A 24,452-nucleotide genomic window follows, 5' to 3' on the forward strand; every position below is an offset into this window, starting at 1 on the left:
TGATGCAAATCCAACCAAGAGCCAAGCTCCAATGCATGCTCATCTCCTCTACCATGCTAATTACTAAGCTATGCTAAGCTATTATGAGTGATTATTTGAGGATATATACTTCTTTCTCGTAAGAATACTCCTTCCTCTCAATCTACTCTCATACCTGGCTAGCTCTCACCATATTCGAAGGTGTGTGAAGTCTTGGGTCTGAGACCGTGAGGGAATTGATGTTGTGTTTTATAAGTGTCAACTTGGTGCTTGAAGCTTCCATCTTCATTGCACCAACAAGATATTGAAGAAACACAAAGTATTGTATTGTAAAATGTCTCCCTTGATGGGGGAAACCTATAATACAAAGCCTTTTGGAGGGGGGATAGACTCCATGTAAATCCCGTCCTCAACTGTTGTCAATAGCTTAATTTCTCTCTCTTTTGAAGTATTGTTCATGCCTATCTAACTAGGTGTTATGCTTTTTGTTGCTCTCTCCATCCAAGCACTCTTGCTATGCTCATTAGGAATCTATTCTAATGAAATGCTCACTATGTTTATGCTATTTTCCGCTACACACAAGTTACTAGGCTATTAAATGTTACATTCTTCTTTGCCTCTCAAGCTACCACTCCCAAACCTCTCACTCAAGAAAATCCATTAGTCTCAAGACTTTTAGTGATGACCGCTACTTAACTCATTACAATGACTATACAAGGCCTTAAGCTATGAAGCTTTGTTGTTCATGAGCAAGTGGTTGAACAAATCTATAGATGGAACAAATGCTAGAGTTAGAGGTTCCATTCCCTTAACAGAGGATTGGTAGTGGGACGCTTTTTTGTCATGTTAATTGACTTTCAACAAATATTACCATAGATGCAAAATGCACTGAAGTGTTTTATATCCACAAAAGTTGTCTTATGAGGTGAAAAGTCTGATGCTTTTGGCCATTTTTTATAATATTAGCAATAAGACCACTCTAAAAACCATCTAAGTGCAATTTAGAATATTCTATAAATAATTGTAGTAATGTTTGATAGGTTTTCATGCTTCCAAGGGATAAGGGATGTTTGTATTTCCAGTTATTGATTGTGTTTAGTTTGTATCAAAATCGGCTCATTACGAGACACAACTCTAATCTTTGAATATTGGTGACTTCAGAAGAAATACTACGTAACTATATAGTACATATAATATTTTCATGATTTCTTTAAAATTTGACCATTTACGAAGGGATTGTAAATGTCACATTATAAAAACTAGTTATTTCATCCGTGCAATTTTAGTACTCAATTATCCTTGTATGGCACTTTTTTAATGTTCTTGACCCTTTCTATGGTGGAGTAAATGTGGAGTATTGAAGTGTATCAAGAGGATTTTAGAGAGTAGCTTTAGGAACATTGAGAACAAGTCATCAAACTGAAAAAAGTTCATATTCTTTGTTCTAATTATATGTTTAGAATAAGAATTGTGGTGCTACATCAACCATAAATTCTGATAAAGAACCGATTTATTTTTATGCGAAAAGCAAATTAGTCATCTAGAATACTCTGTTAATTCTTTTGTATGGGCTACCCCTACAGAGTTTGTATGCCCATCATGACCAAATAGTGAAGAACTTTATACTTTATTTCCCCCCCGCCCCCCCCCCCCCCCCCCCCCAAAGAGTTGGTTTTAGTGACATCAATATATGGTCAGCAAAATGAGAAAAATGTGATATGTTGTATCTAAGTGTCTGTCTAGGATATAAAATTGTGATGCTGCATTAACCATAAATTCTAAAAAAACAAAAGATCATCACTGACCACTTAAAGCCATCATTATCTTATCTCCAAAAGCTTCTTTGAAAAAAAAACTTAAAGGAGAATGATCCAAAGAGATCACAAGAAGTTTTGGACAAATTCTCACAATAATTCCCACATTGTGACTTACCTCAACATCATGTGCTTTTGTGAGGGAGGCACCGCATACTTAGCTAGGTACGATTGGGGGCAAGGGACCGCCGGCCGGTGGGGGGGCCGGTGGTCCCCTGCCCCCAATCGCACCTAGTTAGGTATGCGGTGCCTCTTGAGCAGAAGCTCATGATGTTATTCACTGTATGAAAAACATTGGAAAAGACTCCATTTTCCTACATGAGAAAATTTCTAAATCTTCTTGTGGATCTCAAAGCTTTGTTTGAGAGAGAGAGAGAGAGAGAGAGAGAGAGAGAGAGAGCCGAAAACAGCAACTGAAAGTTACTATTTCAAAACGAGACAAGCATTTTATTTTTCATTGTGAATCACCCACACGAAATGCTTGATCTAAGAGAACTTCAGAGGTTGATTTACAGGATCTGCAGGAAGCTGTTTGATTGTCAATACATGAATTGATCCACATGAAAAGCCATCACTCTAAAGTACTCTTAATATGAGTACATGTTAAATACTGTACATTTTCCTTGCTCAAGGTGGTGTATCTATCTACAATGAACTTGGATTGCCTCGTGTGTAAACTTATGAGAGATGCTATGGACGACACCTTCAAGAATTTCAAGTTCGACAAAACTCTGAGATCAGTGTAGCCACTGCCTCGGGCTCCTCTAGATGAGGAAGGTGCCCAGAATTGCTGATAAAAACTAGTCTTGCATGCGGTAAGTCCTCTTTTAACCTCTGCAGAAATAAAAGACCAAAAAATTTGTGACAAGCTTGAAACAAGTAATCATAATCACATGATAAAAGGTCTAAAACAAGCAATGGAAGTCTTGAAAGTGAATGTTATACATCACTCGCAACTTCTTTTTTTCAGTACACATGAAGAAAGCAAATGAACAGAAGAGAAAAGGGAGAATAACAGTCTCTTGTAAAGCAGATATTCCTAAGGTGCAAAACCATAAGATGTTTAATTTACCTGCGGAACATCCTTGCTTATTATTCGGTCTTCTTCTCCCCAAATCACGAGCGTGTCTTTGCTGATCTGAAAATTTCCAATAGCATAAGCAATGTTTAATACTCTGATGTATCTTGTAATAAAACAACCATGAATCTACAGGAAAATACCTTGCAGATCCCTGATGCCACATTGTAGCCACCACTCAGCATGAAGTCAACTGAAGCTTTGGCCCAACCGGGCATCAAACAATGCAGGCGTCCAACCTGCAAGAAATGATAATCATCTATCTATGCAGGCAATACAAAAATACTTTCATGAGTTGAGAAACAAAGGACGGTCCAAAAGACCGTGACACATGACTTACAAATCAAAGCCCAGTAAACTCAAAAAATACATAAAATGCCTAGGACTTTTTCAATTGAAATTCACCTATCAAGACAATAAACATAAACCATCACAATTCACCCATGTCAACATTGAAAATGACAAAAAATATCCCTATCACTGCAGAGGCGCGCATGTAAAGACAGGACACACGCCCCCTTGATGACATTGCTTACTGGCAGAAGATGGCTCCAGAGGACTTACATTTGTCTGGTCAAGCAGTGTGGCCCAAGATATATTATGATGAATCAAAAGGCTTGCATAAGTTCGCAGAAGCACGTTCTTCAGTAGAAAGACCTGCACAAGACACACTGGAAGCATAAACCCTATTTCCAACTCCTATGCATACGATATATTGATAGCTTATTAGATAGTATGCAGCTCCCCTTACCCCAGCATAAGCCATGAACTTGGGAAAATTAGCTTTTCTTCCTGTTCCTTTTGCATACCCTTGAGCATTCACAAGGACTAATTTTGACACCTGAAGACAGCACCACCTTTCCGGCTTCACACATCATACATAGGAATAACTACCTTTCTACACACATCTCACAAAGATTTCAATAGTTTCAGGGACTCACGGCTTCTGGATGAGCCAGTGTGAAATCAATAGCTGCTGCACCTCCAAGGCTAGCACCAACCAGAACCATTGGTCTGTTGATGTATGACCTCCAAAACTACCAAGCATTAAAAATATCGATCTGTTAAATTATGCATCTCAAGTGTCCACCTAAGCTCTTTTTTACTGTAATGGTTGCTTGAATAGATAAGCTCAAAAGAAACAAATTACAATAACAATACAAAGGCTCAGCCGCTATCGAATGACTTGTTACATTTATTTTGCATGAAAAAGATCCTTTTATTAGTTTTTTGAATCTGCCCAATGTACTACATCTCCCCTAGCAAGAGGTACATGATACAAGAGAAGAAGGGAGTAGACTGTTGGAAGTGGTAACGGAAGCTGACAGATACGGGGAAAGAGCCGCAACAGGTGCACAACCTCTTGTATCCAATGGTGGACAATGGAAACCTCCCAGTGATCTCCTAGATCTGCAGTAATGCTGTAGAGTCGCATAGGGCAGGAGAGGGCACAAGAGGAGAGGGATCTGCAAAAACGCAAAGGATGTAGAGAGAGGGAGGGCGATCTGAGGAAAAAAGAGAGAGAGAGAGAGAGAGAGAGAGAGAGAGAGAGAGAGAGAGAGATGAAATGATATATTAACGTCTTCGAAAAGGCCAAAATGACCTATGAGACCAAACCGTTACAAACTGGTGAATCTGATACCATGTCTAGGTACAAAGGATACTAAAGTGAAACTAGAGGTGCTATTGATTGGAAATGTGTATAGTCTGTGTGATCATTGATACAATGTGCACCCAATACAAGAGGGTGATGTGATGGGTTATGAGAGAGAGAGAGAGAGAGAGAGAGAGAGAGAGCTGAAATGAAATGTTATATTAACGTCTTCAAATGGCCAAAATGACCGATGAGACCAATGTGTGACTAGAAGGAACATAAAAATAAAATAAAATGAGGATACCTAGAGTGGATAAGTACGTCGTAGTTACAGGGAATGGCCATTTTCTGGTCTCCGTTCCCCGTTCCCATTCTAACTTCCGTTCGAAATCCCCGTCCCATGTTTCAGACATGAGTATCTGTAATAGGGAATGGCATTTCATGCCTATTGTCGTTCCCCGTTTCGACTTCCCGTTCCAAGTAACTATGGTACATAGGTCTACCCTACATCCTCATCATCATCACATAATACATCATCTCAAAACATATGGGCAGGGCTACAATCACATGTATCTACCAGTCCCCACCTTCAGAGATATTACTCTTGAAAATCAGATTGAGAAGTACACAGTGGCCTACTTCTCAATGGGCTTGCCTTTTCCTTTGCGTTATTATTGTATCGGCAAAAAGGTTTCCAACATGCGACAACTCACGTCACATGCAAGAGTGGGTTATCATGTCATGAAGAAAGAGCTAGTCTTTACAGATATTGCTATGGCTTCCCAAAAAAGAAACCAAAATTTCCGATCTTCCAGTCAAGATAGCTCACACCAGTGAACTAGCACATCCTCTGACACTTCTACCCGGTGGCCGACTCTTGAAGAGATGGCACAGTATCGATCCAAGGAAGGTGTTTCAAGCGTGGCATTCATGGCCATATTTCCCAAGCCTATCCAACAACCACTTCTATCTGAGAACACAAAAAACTAGAAGCCCCGACCTTTGGTTGGATTGATTTTTGACTTGATAGGTGTCCCTACCTTTGATGTCACAAACTGCTGACAAGTCAATCCACGGAAGGCCTAACAGGTTAGGGCTCCTCGAGCCTAACCCTAGGCCAACCTACACATCCCAGATGAGGGGCCTAAACCCTAGCAGAAGCAGAAGAAAAACAAGTTCTCAACAACTTACACTTCCTTGCCAAGTGGCCTAATTATTGAAGAGGGTTAGGATTAGAATCATAACCCCCAACAACTTATGGTACCCCCATCTGACGGGGCCTAGCTTGAAAATAAAGCACCCCCCCCCCCCCCCCCCCCCCCCCCCCCCCCCCCCCCCAACACACACACAGAATATCTTGCGTAAGAACATGATTGTACAGACGCTCCAAAAATTGCGTTGGCTGATGATGTGGCAGATTGTATGGACACTCGCATAATGCGTTGGCATGCTGATGTGGCAGGTGTACGGAATTTTCAGATTGCCTATTCCGCCAACTTTTGGACAAAATGCTCTTGGGACTTTAAGCTTTTCATGTAAACTAGTTTTCATGGCCAAGGGGCCTTTAAATATGTGTCAAACTCAAAAAGCATTCCAGGGCCTTTAAATATGTGCCTTTAATTCTTCAACATGGCCTTTAAGTCAAACACTTTTTGAACTTTGTTTGAGTATCTGTTTGAGAATACTGTTTGGAATTTGAATCATCTAAGAATGACCAAGGAAGACACTGGATACCTACTGTCAAAGATTTTAAGACACTTTCTTACCAGCCTCTTCGTTCAAGAAAATCACATTCAAGCAGCAGATTGAGCAATTTTGTTGTGGTTTACCCAAAGAGATACGAGACCATTGTCGCTGCAGAAGTCCGAGTCCATGCAATGATTGATGGGACACACAACGCAAGGGTTTGCCATGCACGGGGGCACCCTTATGTACCCAACCGACAAGTTGGTCACAATTCGGACCGGACAAGAATTGAACAACAGTAACAAGAGGAAGGGAAAACAACAGAGAAAGAAGCCTTCGGGCCCTCGATTGTTAGCGGAGCAACACGCCGAATACTTTAAAGAGGGTAACAGTGTTATGGTTGTGGAAAATAAAGGCATGTATTTGCCAAGTGCCTTGACCAAGCACCTAAAGAACAGTCAGAGGACAAGCCAAAGAGTTCAAGAGCAGCGGAGGAGCGAGCAAAGAAAGGAAAGACAAAAGCACAACTGGTAGCAGATTTTGTGGAGACCGACCTTGAACAAATGGATGAAAGTACGGAGCTCTACAGAGCGTGGGGTAAAGTACAACATCAAGAAGCCCTCATCTTCTTCGACGAAGGAGCCAAGGCCAACTTTATCTCGACAAAATTTCACGGCTCAACTTGGAATTACGCCAAATGAAATGGGACCACCGACTGACGCAGTTCTAGCGACTTCAAGACGGGATGTTGTCATTACATCTGTCATAGGCAAACTTCGATTGCATTGTAAGGGGTATTTAGGGCACGAGGACTTTTACATCATGCCCTTGGAGGAGTGTGACATCCTTTTGGGAATTCCTTCGTTCCATAAGAACAAAGTGGTGGTCGACTACACGATGAGAAAAGCAACTTTGAAGAATGAAAAGGATAGAAATATAGTTATTGATGTAAAATTAAAGGGCGATCCGTCCCACTTGTATCGGCTTTGACCATTTCTAGATTAATGAAATCCAGTATGTTTGTTTACTTGATCTTATTACATGATAAATGATAAGAAAATGTCAAATTTGTCCAACCTCGAGAAGGAACTACAAGACTTTCTGCGAGCTCAGGCTGATTGTTTCTCTGAAGGCTTACCAAGAAAGTTACCTCGCCACAGAACCGGCCATCTTGCGCAATCAACAGAGCTCAAAACGAGAAAAGTATTTGGAGAACAGTCTCATTCAACACACTGCATCACCTTACTATTCCCGAGTGTTGTTAGTTTTAAAGAAAGATCTTGGAGAACGTGCATTGACTACAGGGCTCTCAACAAAATCACCATCAAGAACACGTTTCCAATACCTAGGATCAAGGATATACTGGACAGATTACAAGCTTCTACATGTTTCAGTAGAATCAACCTAAAAGGTGGCTACCATCAAATCAAGATCGCTCCTGGAGATGAGTACAAGACCGCGCTCAGTACGTCCTTTAGATTTGTACAAGTATTTGGTGATGCCTTTAGGTCTCACAAATGTTCCTGCAACATTCAACAGGAAGATGGAAAAGATTTTTCGACAGTATAGGTCATTTGTGGGTACTTTTTTCGACGATATCATCGTATTCTCCAAGAACAAGGTAGAGCATCGCGACCATCTCTTGCAAGTTTTTCAAGCATTGCCGCAACATCGGTTGGTGGTTAATGGGAAGAAGAGCTATGTTGGAGTGAACAGTGATGACGACGACTCAACGACGATGCGCTGAAAACGATGATGCTAAAAACTGCAGGCTCAAATGGAAAACACTGGCTGAACTAGACGAGATGATGAGGATCTGTTGCGGGAGATGCGATATGCGAGGCTAAGGGCTGAAAACTGTGAGTGCAAAACGGGCTGAAAACTGGAAACGCTAACCTAATCTGTTGGTTGAGACTGCTGATGATTGAAAACGCTAGCTAGATCTCGGATTGGCAAAAACGCCAGGTGCTTGAGACTGAAACGTTGGGCAGATCTGCAAGGTCCAAAAACGCGAAGTGCTTGAGGCTCTGCCGGTATTGCAAAGTCCATACACTGCAAGTTGGATAACTTCTTTTGCTGCCTCTTCTGCTTCAAATGGGCGCCCCCTCTCCTCCTTATATACCAAAACCATGCTGGGTCGAGCATGCTCCCCTACAAGCCCCACGACCTTGCAAATTGACATTTAATTTTAAATAAATAATAATAAAAGGCCTGCATTGACTACCCCAAAATGTCATGGAAATTTGGGATTATTGACTTGAAAAATGTAACTATTGGGTTGTGCAGTAAGAGGATATGCAACTATTCTAAGTGCCTAGATATACACGGCCTACGCACAGGCTCACAAGGGTGCTAGAACCCTTCCTAGGCTCTGGTTCTGCCAACAACTCTAGGTAGTCGTTAAAAAAGTCTTCGTCAACCCACACGGCTTCGTGGGTTGCTTTTGAACTTCAAAAAGTATTGTCGCACTTGTTTCTTTGAACCATGACGAAATCGATGCAACAAGACTTGCTCCGGCTCCATGACTTCGGCTTTATCTATGATTTCTGGTTCTTCTGCTTTAGAAATGTCCTTTGGAAGTGTACCCCGAAACACTTTCAACCAAGAAACATGGAAAACGTTGTGCATTGACCATGAGTTAGGCAGCTGCAATTTCATAGAAACCTCATTGATCTTTTTAATGACAAGAAATGGATCATACATACTGAAAGACAACTTAGGACACTTCTTCCCGACTTGCTTAAGACGTTGCTTCATGATTCTCAGCTAAGACTGAGAGATAGAGAGAAGAATACGACACCAAAATGTTGTCAAACCCTCCTCCGAAGGCCCCACTATCTATGGCAAGAGCGATCTACTTATGATTGCACAAATCTCTACAATGCTTTGGACTTTCCAATGATGTCGACGACAATGAGGACGACAACGAGACGGGCTGAAATCTGAAAATGCCAAGGGCTGAAATCTGAAAATCTTAATCTACTGAATTCTGACTCTATGTTGGCGACGATGCGACGACGACGCGCTGAAAACGCAGATGCTGAAATCTGCGTTTTTCGGGCTGAATCTGCAAACTTCACGGGATCTGAGCGTGCAGCAAGGATCTGCTGCGGGAAGGTGAGATCTGCGAGGTTTGGGGATTCTACTGCGGAAACTGACTGCTGAAAACTGAAAACGCTGAGTCTAGGGCTGATTTCGTCGCAAAGATCTGCAAAAACCCTGAGGTTGATCTGCAAACCAAAAACGCTAGGGGTTGAAATCTGTCTTTGCTGAGGAAACTGCTAACGCTAGGGCTGATCTGCTATCGCTCGGGAATCTGCTATCGCTAGGGCTGATCTGCTGTGTCTTGTGGTCGCCGAGGCTGACTGCCATGCAAAAACACCAAGGACTGATCTGTGGTTGCAAAACGCTAGGTCCTTGCTGCTGTGTTGCAAAAAACGCTAGGCCTGTTGGGGTCCTGCTGAGAAGGTGCCTATTGAATCGAAGTCCCTGTTGCCTCTTCTGCTGTGGAATGCTAGCGCTAGGTTTTCTTATATATTCACTTAGTCAAATTGCCCTACCTAGTTAGCAGAAATCAGCCCCAAAACCAGCGTTTTGGATTTGCAGCAGATTTCAGCCTTGAGCGTTTTTGGACGGCAGATAAAGACCTTCAGTTTTCAGCCCTAGTGTCGGCCTCATCATCTCCGTTGTCGTTGTCGACATAACCTAGACTTGCATCAGTCACATGCATTCAGTTTGTACCAGTTTGCAATCAATAGTAGACCACTCTCTCCAACGAGAGTGGGGCCTTCGGAGGAGGGTTTTACAACATCTCTGGTGTCGTATTCTCTTCTCTCTCTATCTCTCAATCTCATACACTTGCAGGCACAGTGTCCATTCACTTCGTTTGTGATCATTGCACTCTCTCATTAAGAATGGAAGGCTCTCCCTTCCATATGAACAAAAGGAACCTTGAGCACAGTTCGGAGCACTCATCTTGAGCAAAGTTCAAACATTCATTCCGTTGCACCTAACATTGGTATCAAAGCTTTGGCAGTGTTCTGTATCACTCAAGGAAAGAACCACAAGAATCACAAGATTTATTTATTTTTGCTTGTTGCGGTCGCACGAACCCAAGTTCGCTTAGGTGTGTCGATTCCTAGTCGTGTTTTTGAAGAGTGGCACGAATCCCAAGAAGGAAGGGCTTGTCCAACCTCCCCTTGTGTCTCTTTTCACTCATTGAGAGCGGACCGTGCTGTCACGTGACACATCCCAACCCTATGTATCCGTGGACAAGCTACACCACAGCAGGGTTCAGTCAGTCCAGTCAGTTTAGATTAGCAGTGACCTAGCACTTTTGTGAGTCTATTCGTAGACCGTGCATACCCAGTCACTTAGCATAGATGCATATCTTCCGGTTGCACACAGCATGATCATCGGAATTCCCATCAGAATCCATTAGCATCAGTTAGGGGAATTTTCCAGTGCATTTAGCCTATTTTCCTATTTATTGATTATTTTCACTTATTATTTTTAAGTGACTTTCCAACAAAAGTAGGTAGGGCAATTTTGCTAAGTTAATATATAAGCAAACCCAAGTTAGCACTTTCTGACAGAAGAGGCAACAGGAGCTTCCCGCTCAACAGGTCACTTCTCAACAGTATCCCCCCAGAGCCTAGCGTTTTGGATAAAGACCTCAGCCGACGAGTCCTCCTGCAGTACCGCGGCAACACCAGATCCCCCGCATCTTTTCCCCCTTGCATCATCGCCAAGACCATCAGCATTGTGGCATTATTGTCTCAGCATTCCAGCGTTTTTATCAACAATCACTAACGCTAGGAGTGCTGCCTATTCCAGCGTTTTCCACAGCCTAGCACCTCAGCATATGCAGCGTTTTCAGCAGGTGCAAACCCCTCTAAAAACGCAGCCAAAGAAGTCCTACAGAGCCCAACGTTTTTGGCAAGAACAAGACAGCATCAGCGTTTTTAATTCTCAGCCTAAAACAGCAGCAGATCCTCGAAGTTTCCAGCCTATGACTCAATAGCAGAACCATCCCAAGACGGTTGCAGATGTTCCCCCATTTTCAGCCCTAAAAACGCAGCCAAAACAATCATTTTCAGCCACCGGAATAGTCCCGAAAAACAGCAGATAGAAGACTACAGATTTCAGCCATCGAGTCGTCGTCGTCATCGGCATAGTCCCATTGCATTCGCATTGTACACCTTTGTGCAATCAAAGTAGACCACTCTCGCCGACGAGAGTGGGGCCTTCGAAGGAGGGTTTTACAAACTCTCAGTGTGGTATCTCTTCTCTCTCCTTCTCTCAGTCTCATTCACTTGCACGCACAATACCCACTCACTTTGTTCGTGATCACAGCACTCTCCACAAGATGGAAAGCTCTCTTTCCCTAAGAACTAAAAGGAACCTTGAGCAATAAAGATCACTAATCTTGAGAAAATACAACATTCATTCCGCTGCACCTTACATTGGTATCAGAGCTCTGAAAGTGTTCTGCATTACTCAAGGAAAGAACCACAAGAATTTTTTTGCTTGTTGCAATCGCACGAACCCAAGTTTACTTGGGCGTGGGGATTCCTAATCGTGCTTTGTTGAAGAGTGACAGGAATCCCAAGAAAGAAGGGTTTGTCCAGCCTCCCCTTGTGTCTCTTTTCACTCATTGAGAGCGGACCGTGCACTTAGCGGCCGGCCAATCGACGTGAGGTGGGAAAAAGCAACCTTGGTGTGAGCGCAAGGCCGCCAAGGGGTGCGCCCGCAGAAAAGGGTAGAACTCGGGTGAAGAGAAGATCCTTCTCAACGCGATTTGCAATCGAAAGAAAACCTCAAGAACCCCAAGAACCCGAGACCCTCAAGACTCAAGAACCCAAGATTCTTACGAATCAAGGACCTCAAGAACCTCAAAGACCCTCAAGAACCCAAGTTCCTCGCGAGCTTAAGACCCCAAGATCATAGTTCATGTCGTCACCCGAAGCGGAATGGATACTTCGCATACAGGTGATGAGCATGAGAGAGGCGACGAAGACTCCTCCCCACCCAGAGATGATTTTTCCAACCCTCCCCCTTCGCCCTCCACGCCACGAGTTGTCCTCACTCCTATGGAGATGATGGTCAAGTCGATGTTGGACATGATGGCACAACAACAAGAAACGAATCGAGTTGCATTGGCACAACTCGCAAGCAAAGCAGAAGAACAAGCAGCAAAGGACCGTGCACAAGAAGCCAAGGATCGCGAGCGCGACGAAAGAAACGCAAGATTGGCCGCACAACAAGAAGAAAATCGACTTGCTCAGGAACGTGAGCGCATTGCTCTCGCCGCAAAACAAGAGGTAAATCGACTTGCTCTCGAAAGCGAGCGCGATGAACGAAATGCACGAAAAGCAGAAAAGGACGCCGAGCGTGAAGCTCAAAGGGAGCTTCGCAATCAAGAATTTATTGCCCAAATCCTAGCCTCAAAGACCGAACCACCCAAAGATCGTGGGAGTTCGTCAAGTGGCGCAAGCCACGGCATGGATTCAAACCATCCAGTTACAGAAAAGTTGACTTTCAGTAAGTATGACGGTAAGATGGATGCTACTGTTATTCATTCTTGGTTGCATCAATTTAATGCTTATTTTGCGACAACTAATAAGACAAGCAATAGCAAAGTTTTGACGACAGCTATGTACCTTGCCAGTGATGCCGTTAATTGGTACCATGCATGGCAAGGGGCACAGCTAGCCGCACACCTAAAGGCAGCCGACGATTTCACGTCCCTCTTTTAGTTGGGCTGATTTCCAAGACAAGCTCAAGGCGCGGTTCATGCCACCTCAATACCTTGCACGATTGAAGGACGATTGGCACGCTCTCAAGCAAAATGGTATGCCGGTTATGTCTTTTTCTTTTTCTAATCGTGTTTTATAGCTAGGTACCCAAATACACATGTCGGATGAAGAGCGCAAAGAGGCTTTTCTCTTTGGATTGGACGAGTATATCAAGTACGATGTCGAGGTACTCGATCCAATCGATCTCAACAAGGCGGTAGCGATTGCTCTCGCACAGGAGATAAAGCACAACAAGGGAAAGCCTAAGGAGAACAAGACTTCCACAAGTACCTCGCAGACTCCTCAGAACGGTAAGCACGGTAAGAATGGTAAGAATGATAACTCTTCTAACCAATCTACCAACAGTATCTCATCAAAGAATTCTTCCAATGAATCTAAGGGTAAGGCTAACACAATTGCTAAACCTAGGCTTAACTCCAGATGAAAAGGTAGCACAAGGAATTGTAGGAGGATACAATGTACATCACGTCGGAAGAACAAAGCACTTATTCTAAGGAAGGTCATTGTTTTCATTGTCACATTAAGGGTCACATAAAACGAACATGTCCTAAGCTTGAATCGAATGAATCTAAAGAAACCACAACACCCACTACATCTGTCAATGCAATGAATGATAACACGATTGTGCCCAAAGTTTCTCAGGACCCTCCCATTGATGATTCTCTCATTAAATGTTATGGTCGTACGTCGGGGCACCGTTTTGTCATACTGTTTGACCCAGGTAGTATGCATGATGTGATCAATTCCTCTCTTGTTAAGAGAGCCCGGCTCGAAATTAGTCCGAGATCTCCTATCGAGGTCTCTGGCTTTCGTCCTGGTATGGACGCTCTCATCACCGAGGAATGCCTTGATGTGTTACTTACAATTAAACAGATTGCCTTTACTAGAAGATTTGTTGTCTCTCCTCTCTCAGGATATGATATGATTTTGGGCATTCGATGGTTTCGTGATAATGACGCTCTCATGGATTTTCTAACTAACACTATAACTCTCAATGCCAAAAGTGATTCTCCTATTGTCATTCATAGAGAGGACATTGCTCATTCTCCATCTTTCATTGCTAATATGCAGGACAAGATTGACAAGATTCAGGAGAAGGAGACTCTCTCAGTCTCTTTTTCTCCACAGCATGACACAGGATTTGCATGATTATGAGAAGCATGATGATTTGAATGATAATGATTTGCATGATGATTTGGATGACAAAGACAAGCATGATGACTCGCACGAAGATGATGTGATTGATGATGTGTTAGTTGATGATGTTCCTAGCGAAGCTAACCTCGTTGTAGATTCGATCAATCACCAAGAATCGATCTTGGTTTTCCAGTCGAGGTCCACAGATCCCCCACAAGAAGATCCGATAGATCCCGAAGAAGCGATCTTGGCTCTCGAGCCTTGGTCCAAAGAGCCATCACAGAAAGTATTATGTGTTCGCACGATTGATACACACACATTGTTCGAGTGTTTCATTCGTGAAGGTTTCCTGTATTTTAGTCAGCATCATTATGTGATCCCTTTTACTAGGCATGACATATTGTATGTTGAGCACGTTTCTCTCATGGATGAGCACGCACGTATGCGGATTGTTCAAGAAAAGTTGAAAAGTTTGTATGTCAGAAAGTCACAGTCCATGTCTCTTCCTTGGCATGACACAGTTTTCGAAAGAGCACATGATTGTATGAGCACCAAGCATAGGCATTTCCATTGTGATTTGCCACAATTGATTGATTTCAATCAAACAGAAAAGATTCGATCGCATTGTTTGCATGTGTTTGATGAACGGTTTGTCACTCCGTCTCTATGTTCATCTACATTGCATACACAGTCTTTAGAGAAGACAAGTTTTTTTTCCTTCACTTTACATGGAATGGATATGTTCATGGTTTTGTGTTGGAGATTGTTTCAGGAATTTTCAGCCATGGAGATTCTTGAAGACGGAAGAAGCAGGACTCTAGACGAAGTTGAAGCATCAAAGGAGCCACAGAAGACTTTGAGTCGCTTTTGGCGCGGCCCAAAGAAGCAAGCGTTGCGGACCTTTATGAAGTTCAAGTACCGCACGACCCACACATAAGAGTGGGCCGGCGAAGAGTCCCTTCCAAGATTCCGGATGCTGGTGGCGATCTCCCTCGATGCCATACAGTTCGGTACCAATACCTCACCTTGAAAAGGAGGGGATGTCACGTGACACATCCCAACCCTATGTGTCCGTGGACAAGCTACACCACAGCAGGGTTCAGTCAGTCCAATCAGTTTAGATTAGCAGTGATCTGGCACTTTTGTGAGTCTATTCGTAGACCGTGCATGCCCAGTCACTTAGCATAGATGCATATCCTCCGGTTGCACACAGCATGATCATCGGAATTCCCATCAGAATCCATTAGCATCAATTAGGGGAATTTTCCCCTACATTTAGCCTATTTTCCTCTTTATTGGTTATTTTCACTTATTATTTTTAAGTGACTTTCCAACAAAAGTAGGTAGGGCAATTTTGCTAAGTTAATATATAAGCAAACCCAAGTTAGCACTTTCTGGCAGAAGAGGCAGCAGGAGCTTCTTGCTCAACAGGTCACTTCTCAGCAGTACCCCCCCAGAGCCTAGCGTTTTGGATAAAGACCTCAGCCGGCGAGTCCTCCTGCAGTACCGCGGCAACACCAGATCCCCCGCATCTTTTCCCCCTTGCATCATCGCCAAGACCATCAGCATTGTGGCGTAAGTTAATATATAAGCAAACCCAAGTTAGCACTTTCTGGCAGAAGAGGCAGCAAGAGCTTCCCGCTCAACAGGTCACTTCTCAGCAGTACCCCCCCAGAGCCTAGCGTTTTGGATAAAGACCTCAGCCGGCGAGTCCTCCTGCAGTACCACGGCAACACCAGATCCCCCGCATCTTTTCCCCCTTGCATCATCGCCAAGACCATCAACATTGTGGCGTTATTGTCTCAGCATTCCAGCGTTTTTATCAACAATCACTAACGCTAGGATGCTGCCTATTCCAGCGTTTTCCACAGCCTGGCACCTCAACATATGCAGTGTTTTCAGCAAGTGCAAACCCCTCTAAAAACGCAGCCAAAGAAGTCCTACAGAGCCCAGCGTTTTTGGCAAGAACAGGACAGCATCAGCGTTTTTAATTCTCAGCCTAAAACCGCAGCAGATCCTCGAAGTTTCCAGCCTATGACTCAGTAGCAGAACCATCCCAAGACGGTTGCAGATGTTCCCCCATTTTCAGCCCTAAAAACGCAGCCAAAACAGTCATTTTCAGCCACCGAAACAGTCTCGAAAAACAGCAGATAAAAGACTACAGATTTCAGCCATCGAGTCGTCGTCGTCATCGGCATAGTCCCATTGCATTCGCATTGTACACCTTTGTGCAATCAAAGTAGACCACTCTCGCCGACGAGAGTGGGGCCTCCGGAGGAGGGTTTTACAACCTCTCGGTGTCGTATCTCTTCTCTCTCCTTCTCTCAGTCTCTTTCCCTAAGAACTAAAAGGAACCTTGAGCAATAAAGATCACTAATCTTGAAAAAATACAACATTCATTCCGCTGCACCTTACACGTGCACTTAGCGGCCGGCCAATTGACGTGAGGTGGTAAAAAGCAACCTTGGTGTGAGCGCAAGGCCGCTGAGGGGTGCGCCCGCAGAAAGGAGTAGAACTCGAGTGAAGAGAAGATCCTTCTCAAACACAAATTGCAAGCGAAAGAAAACCTCAAGAACCTCAAGAACCCAAGAACCCAAGACCCTAGTGCATGGTCATCACCCAAAGCAGAATGGATACTTCGCATACAAGTGGTGAGCATGAGAGAGGCGACGAAGAGTTCTCCCCACCAAGAGATTTTTCCGACCCTCTCCCTTTCTCATCTACGCCAAGGATTGCACTAACTCCTATAAAGGACTTGGAGCAATTGTTTATGGAGCGACAATTAGACCGCGAAGCACGAAAAGCAAAAAGAGTAGCAGACAGAAAGGCCTACGAAGAAGAGATGGCAGACATAGATCATGAATACGAAGAAAGCATGGCAGCCATAGAGTGTAAGTACGACTTGGAAGACAAAGAAAGACAAGCCAAATTGGATCGCGAGACCAAAGAAAGTCAAACCAAATTTGATCGCGAGAACAAAGCAAGACAAGCAGAATTTGATCGCAAGAACAAAGCCATAAAAGAAAAGAGCGACCAACACATGAAAGAGTTCTTGCGACTCTTTTCTCAAGTGCAGGCACAGATGCAAGAGATTCACGAGACGGAGACTCTCTCAGTCTCTTCTTCTCCCAAGCATGACACACAGGATTTGCATGATTCTGAGAAGCATGATGATTTGAATGACAATAATTTGCATGATGATTTGAATGATAATGATGAGCATGATGATTTGGATGACACTCAGAAGCATGATGATTTACATGATCAAGATGTGATTTCTCAGAAGCATGATGAGTTGCATGAAGATGTGATTGTTCACAAGAAGGATGATGTGTTAGTAGATGCTTTTTCTAGCGAAGCTAACCTCGTTGCAGATTCAATCAATCATGAAGGATCGATCTTGGCTCCCGAGCCTAGGTCCAAAGAACCCCCTCGGGAAGAACCGATCTTGGCTCTCGAGCCTAGGTCCAAAGAACCCTCACAGAAAGTATTATGTGTTCGCCTGAATCATACGCACGTGTTGTTCGAGTGTTTCATTCGTGATCGTTTCTTGTATTTTAGTCAGCGTCTCTATGTGATCCCTTTTACTAGGCATGACATATTGTACGTTGAGCACGTTTTACTCATGAATGAGCACGAATGTATGCGGGATTTTCATGAAAAGCTGAAAAGTATGCATGTAAGGAAGCCACATTCCATGTCTCTTCCTTGGTATGACACATTGGTAGAAAGAGAACATGAAAGTATGAGCACCAAGCATGGGCATTTCCGTTGTGAGTTGCCACAGTTGATTGCTTTAGATCATAAGAGAAAGATTCGATCTCATTGTTTGCATGTGTGTGGTGAACGGTTTGGCACTCCGTCTCTTTGTTCATCTACATTGCATGCACAGTCTATTAGGACGACAAGATTTTTTCCACTCACTTTACATGGAATGGGTATGTTCATGGTTTTGTGTTGGAAATGGTTTCAAAAGTTTTCAGCCATGGAGATTCTTGAAGGAGAAAGAAGCATGACTCTCGACGAAGTTGAACCATTGAAGGAGCCACAAAAAACTGTCGCTTTCAGCGCCGCCCAAAGAAGCAAGCATTGCAAACCTTTATGAAGTTCAAGTACCGCACGACCCACATATCAGAGTGGGCCGACGAAGAGTCCCTTCCAGGATTCCGGATACTATTGGCGATCTCCTTCGACGCCATACAGTTCGGTACCAGTACCTCACTTTGAAAAGGAGGGGATGTCACGTAACACATTCAACCCTATGTGTCCGTGGACAAGCTACAGCACGACAAGGGTTCAATCAGTCCAGCCATTCTAAATTTAGAAGTGATCTGACACTTTTGTGAGTCTGTTCGCGGACCGTGTATACCCAGGCACTTAGTGTAGATGCATATCCTGGTTGCACACATCATGATCATAAGCATTCCCATCAGAATCCTTCAGGGGAATTTTCCAGTGCATTTAGCCTATTTTTCCTATTTTTGACATTTTTCACTTATTATTTTTAAGTGACTTTTGTTGGAAAGTAGGTAGGGCAAATTGAGTAAGTTTATATATAAGCAAACCTAAACTAGCACTAATTGGCAGAAGAGGCAGCAGGAGCCCAAGCTCAACAGGCAACTTCTCAGCAAGACCCTTGGTTGACTTCCCTTCAAGCAAAGACATCCCCACACCTAGCGTTCTTCCTCAAGCTTCATCGTCCTTATCAACCTCAATCAGCTAGCGTTTTCTATCAAGAAGTTCATCAGCAGAAGTTTCGAGCACCTAGCGTTTCCAGATTGCAGCCCTAGCGTTTTGGAACCCAGATCGCCCTCCCATCTGGCTGGCGTTTTTCAACAAGATAAGCAACATCAGTTTTCAGCCCAAGAACCTGCAGTTTCAGCCCTAAGACCTACAGATTTTCAACGACAAAGATCAGCAAAAATCAGCCCCAAAACCAGCGTTTTAGATTTGCAGCAAATTTCAGCCTTGAGCGTTTTTGGACAGCAGATAAAGACCTTCAATTTTCAGCCCTAGTGTCGGCCTCGTCATCTCCGTCGTCGTCTCGTCGACATAACCTAGACTTGCATCAGTCACATGCATTCAGTTTGTACCAGTTTGTGCAATCAATAGTAAATCACTCTCGCCGACGAGAGTGGGGTCTTCGGAGGAGGGTTTTACAACGTCTCTGGTGTCGTATTCTCTTCTCTCTCTATCTCTCAGTCTCATACACTTGCACGCACAGTGTCCATTCACTTTGTTTGTGATCATTGTACTCTCATTAAGAATAGAAGACTCCCTTCCATAAGAACAAAAGGAACCTTGAGCACAATTCGGAGCACTCATCTTGAGCAAAGTTCAAACATTCATTCCGCTGCACCTTACACCAAGCTATGATGACATCCTCTTTATACTCTTCCATAAGCCATGCTGAAGTGAAGACTCTTTTGAATTTTAGCCACTATGCAAGTGCTTCCCGGTGCAACAATAGGGTAGACCGCTTTGTCTCAGTGTTGCTTTTCAAATCAAACGCAGTCCTTCATACCTTGGAGGCTTCTGAGAAACGTCCTCCTAAAAAGGAGATGTCAAGCTGCTATATGAATGCAAGGGCTCGGTTGGGTGTCCTTGACCTAAAAACGTATCGAACTTGACAGTTTTCCCTCCATCCTTAAACTCCTTGGTCTTCTTGCCCTTTTTCTCAAGATGGTCGTTTTGAGTTGGAAAGTCTAAACGTCTTCTTTTCTTCCCATAGATTGGCTCATCAAAGTTTGAATTGTCAGAGGAAGAAAGCATCCTTGTTGGAATTGCTAGAAAGCTTTCAATGCTCTCTAGACTTCTTGTGGGATCCGCTTTTCTTGGTTTTCTTGCTCTCGTAAGCCTTTCTCCGCTTCCGGTGCTTCGTGTCCTCCTTGCTGGAGTCACAAGAAGAGGAGCTCTCTAAACTGTCCAATGATGAAGACAACGAGCTAGGATCGTCCTCAAAGCGAACAAGCTTCTTTGATTTGCTTGCTTCCTCGAAATTTGATATTAGAGAAATCAAGCCACGTAGGCAACCGACCCTGCAATAGAGGCATACATATCAAATCCCAATACTTCAATTGACAAGTCAATCCATCCTATCCTAGAGACAATGTCATGAACATCATGCATCTCAGTCAACGCAACAAGGCATCAATAGCATGTGACACATCTCTACAGTCACCACCCACAAAACGCACATGTGACCAAATCTCCTCTCTAGTAGAGGAAACAGCATCAATCTACAATGAAGAGGGTATCATAGTAATCAAGGCCATAACAAGCACCACACATGGCTAGTATACAATATACCAGATCAAAGTACTCCCCAAGGGGCGCTCACAAAAATCCAAGGAATCCTTATTCGTCCTATTTTCGAGACCGATAGATGATAGTTGAATTCGGCTTTCTCCAGCTGGAGATCTCTCTCTCTCTCTCTCTCTCTCTCTCTCTCTCTCTCTCTCTCTCTCTCTCTCTCTCTCTACTTACTTCATACAAATGCTCTCTTTTTGCTGCCACTCCAACTGATGATAAGTTCTCTGAAACAAAACACACTTGCTCAGCAAAAAAAAAGTGTGAATTGATCCAGACACCTCATTTCCTACATAAAATTGCATTGCCAGCAATGCACACAATTCAGAATTGAAAACTATGACTAATAAGCTGCTTACCTGAATATGAAAATCCCCAGCCTAAGATATCAAAGGCCCAACACTCAATGTTGGCTTTCTCAATCCTAGGATATGCGTTTTTCCACTCCAGGCATGAGCTACACAAGAAAAAACAAAGAGGAGCACATCAAAAAGCAGCCAAACGCTAGTGTCAAAAGGGATCTACAGATTGCTAGAGTAGATATGTCAAAAATTACCTATCAAACCCATGAAGCAAGAGTACAGGCGGTAAGTCTTTGTTGATAACTCTAGGCTTTACACAGCTTGTCATGATGGGATTACTTGTGAGCGAAGTCTGCGGTAAGGCAAAAAAATGCAGATACAACGTACCCACAAACCTCAGCATGTACATGCTCATAAAAGGCAATCTCTCTCTCTCTCTCTCTCTCTCTCTCTCTCTCTCTCTCTCTCTCTCTCTGTGTGTGTGTGTGTGTGTGTGTGTGCGCGGGCGCTATGCTGTGCGCGCACGCACAGCATATAAATGCCAATGCTTGATTTAAGAGAAACAAACATGTTTGCTTTCTTGCAGCACCTGTACAGGAAGCCTCCGAATACGAGAGGCAATTGCACGAGCAGCTGAGTCTTGAAGATGTTGAACTTGAGGGGGTAGAAAGGAAGGAAACGTTGGGTTACCAGCATCGATTGGGGCTGCTGCATTCTTGTAATCGAAGGTAGCAGTAGCCCTGACAGCAGGAACAACATGCTTCATTTGGCCATCACCCTTTACCATGAAGATGCCAATGCTCTTGGCATGCATTAGTTTTGCACGTGAATGTCTAAGCATGCATCGCAGATCAGCCTCCCTTGTGGAACCCACAGCAAATGCTGATGAAGACAGACTGCTATCAAGCAAATTACAAAGCATCCTTAAGACACACGCTTTCATGCATGTGCAACAACGATCGTAAACTTCTCTCTCTCTCTCTCTCTCTCTCTCTCTCTCTCTCTCTCTCGCAACAAATGGGAACCAGGGAGCTTACCCAATAGCAGACCTCGCTTGTTCCATGGCCAGGTCGGTGATCAAGGTAAGCTAAAAGTCTCTCTCTCTCTCTCTCTCTCTCTCTCTCTCGGGGTTGGGATTGTTCCTAAGACGTTAGAAAACTTCTCCTCTTCTCTTTCTCTCAGAAAGTACGTACAATGCAGCCCAAAAAACCGTCTCTCTCTCTCTCTCTCTCTCTCAAACATACAAACGAGCAGGCGCGCGCGCGCGCACGAGAACGCACGCTGGAAGCGCTGCTCTCCTCCTCTCTCTTCTCTCTCTCTCTCTCTCTCTCTCTACACACACACAAACACTCTTTTAACAACAGCAGCAGCGGCAGCGGCAGTACAGCAATAGAGGCTGCTGCCGTCGCTGCAAGGTAAAGCCGTTACACGTGGAAGCAGGTTGGGAGATCTTAAAGAGTGGTCAGCTCATTTTTATTGCCTAAGCCCTAATGCCCCACTCACATGCTTGTACTTATTACTTATATCGGACCACTCTTCTTCATTATGGTCAAGCTCGCTGCTCCAAGCCAAGGTCGTCCAAAAGTCAAATTATGTACCTTTAAATATAGGTGTTGTCTCCACAGCCTCAGGACTAACTTACACGGGGTCTTAAGTGAAGGGCGAGAGGGGGGATCGACGGCAGGGAAGCCGGGCGCGAAGGGAGAGGGGATCTTGGCGCTCCACGTCAGCGTAAAAAGTAAACACGGACAAAACTTGTAAACGTGGACAGGCCTGCTGATGTGGCGGGGCTGGTGGCGTGGCGGGGCTGAGCTGTCCGAATGGTGGCTGAGTTGGACAAAAAATTTGGATTGGCGTTGGGCACGGGGCGCATGATTGGGGGGAGAGGGAAGGTGTCCTTGGGCATGCAAGAGGCTCTGCATGCAAAATCAGGGGGAGCGGGTCTTATCGGCAGGATTGCTGAGGGATTGCCAGTGGGGCATTGCGCACAGGGAGGGCGTTGTGAGTCTGGCATATCCTTTTTGTGGAGGGGATAGGTGAGCAACAGGGAGTGTGGGGTGCTGGAGAAGCCCAATGGCGCCAACAAGGGGAAAAACACAGCGTTCCGGCAAGAAAGGGGCCAGGAGCGGGCATGGTGTTGAGCAGGCATCCACGGTTGGGGAGGCTGCAGGGGTGGCCACGCCTCCAAAACCTATCCGAAGTAGCCCCCGTCTGAGAGCAAGGCAGATCATAGACCTGAATGCCAGCCCTTTTGAAGCAGGTCGACCCCAAACGCTTGCTTCTACCAATCCACAACCTAGGAAGAAGTTGGAGAAGGCGTTTGATTGGAATGAGGAGAAGGATGAGAAGATGCCATCACAACCCATGTCCTACCCCAAAAAGGCAGCAGAGGCTGCAGTTGCAAAAAGGAAAGGCAAACAGGTCCTTGATGAGGAGGTAGGCGACACCAAGTTGAAGGAGGGGCAGCCGAATGATACAAAAAGTAAAGCAGGCCAGCCAGGTGAATGCAAAGAAGATGACAAGGAGATTGAGGGTAGTAGCATGCAGTTAATGTCGTCCGGGTTGATGCCATATGTGGAGGTGTTCTTGCGCGATGGGAAGCTTGCCCGGCAATGTCATGCAAGTGATGAATGCCCTAGACGGTTTCGCTTTGAGTTGGTGAGGTTGCGAATGGAGAGGCATCTCAAGAGAGAACATGGCCTTGACATACACATCCCAATGCGAAAGTCGGGTCGTGCTTCCCAGGCTCAATTGCCCTCGAGAGCCAAGGCACCAAGGTCGAGAGTAGAGAAAGCTGAATGGCAGAAGTGGGCAAAGAAGCGGTTTGAGGACAAAGAGAGGAAGTTCGCAATAAATGTAAAAAAGGCTGAGGATCTTCATCGTCTTCGAGCAATTGAGAAATGGGACAAGCTCAGACCAGAGTTTAGAACCGTGCCAAAGGAGCAATTTGTGGAGAATATTGTGAAGGAGTACATGACTGCCTACCATGCATCAGCTCAATTGCGCCTTGCACGCATTCAAAAACGTATCGACGAAGGCTATGATGCACATGTAAGCTGGTTAATTAATTGGTTAAGTGACTTCTTTCTTGCATGCCTATGTATGTTGTTTAGGTCCCTTGTATGTTTGAAGTTTTATCATGTTAGCATGGTTAAGTTCCTTGTTTACTTATGGTTGCTATGACAAGCGTTTAAGTCTCAAAGGTTAGGTAATTTCACAGCTTTTATGTTTTGAAGGGCAGCTTGTTATCGTGTTCAAAGTGTTTCTATGCTTATGGATGCTACAATTTAACTTACATTTCTTGTATTATTTGAAGCTTCATGAAGCATGTTAGCTGGTTGTAGCTTTCATGGCCACTAGGTCTTTCCTCGTGCTTGTTTATGGGCCTGTTTTACCCACCCACCATTGTCCAAGTGTTGCTCCATTTTCTTGTGAGAATGTTTAAGTTCCTTGCATGTTTTGAAGCTTCATGAAGCATGTGAGCAAGTTATAAGTTTCATGGCCATTGTCTTTCTTTGTAATTGGGAGTGCCATTGTCTTTCTTAGCTAAAGTAGGTCCTATTTTCTCTCATGAATCGCCCCTAAATTAGTGGCCAATTACCTTCCTACATTAGCTCCTACATTGTAGCCCTAGTTAGCTCTAGATATTACGCACAATGAACTCCCATTCATGTATATAAACAAGTCTTGTATCAATTCACCATGTTATTGTGCAATCGAGGCAATACATTCAAC

General features: G+C 44.1%; 2 protein-coding genes and 1 pseudogene across 3 annotated transcripts; 2 read left to right on the top strand and 1 right to left on the bottom strand.

Moving 5' to 3' along the window:
* Positions 1–2,312: 2,312 nt before the first annotated feature.
* On the bottom strand, positions 2,313–22,160 carry LOC147443821 (alpha/beta hydrolase domain-containing protein VTE7-like). Of its 2 annotated transcripts, none has more exons than XM_086526622.1 (11): positions 21,755–22,160; positions 21,307–21,457; positions 20,972–21,069; positions 20,775–20,872; positions 20,593–20,642; positions 3,813–3,908; positions 3,623–3,712; positions 3,436–3,528; positions 3,015–3,110; positions 2,866–2,931; positions 2,313–2,627 (listed from the first exon to the last, which is right to left on the bottom strand). In XM_086526622.1, exons 1-11 carry the CDS (start codon positions 21,778–21,780, stop codon positions 2,508–2,510), a joined length of 984 nt encoding a protein of 327 aa, XP_086382748.1. In that variant the 5' UTR covers positions 21,781–22,160; the 3' UTR covers positions 2,313–2,507. The 2 variants fall into 2 exon arrangements, with proteins under 2 accessions (XP_086382748.1, XP_086382747.1); XM_086526621.1 differs by having other exon boundaries at positions 21,307–21,613.
* Positions 22,161–22,637: 477 nt separating this feature from the next.
* LOC147443822 (uncharacterized) lies at positions 22,638–23,157 on the top strand (annotated as a pseudogene).
* A 101-nt stretch (positions 23,158–23,258) lies between these two features.
* Positions 23,259–24,051, top strand: LOC147443823 (uncharacterized). The gene is made up of 3 exons (XM_086528043.1): positions 23,259–23,375; positions 23,463–23,768; positions 23,959–24,051. The coding sequence occupies exons 1-3, from the start codon at positions 23,259–23,261 to the stop codon at positions 24,049–24,051; spliced, it is 516 nt and encodes a 171-aa protein (XP_086384169.1).
* The last annotated feature ends 401 nt before the right edge of the window (positions 24,052–24,452 follow it).

This window comes from Adiantum capillus-veneris, chromosome 13 (genome assembly GCF_014529385.1).
Source record: "Adiantum capillus-veneris isolate H3 chromosome 13, ASM1452938v2, whole genome shotgun sequence".
Taxonomy (NCBI): Eukaryota; Viridiplantae; Streptophyta; class Polypodiopsida; order Polypodiales; family Pteridaceae; genus Adiantum; species Adiantum capillus-veneris.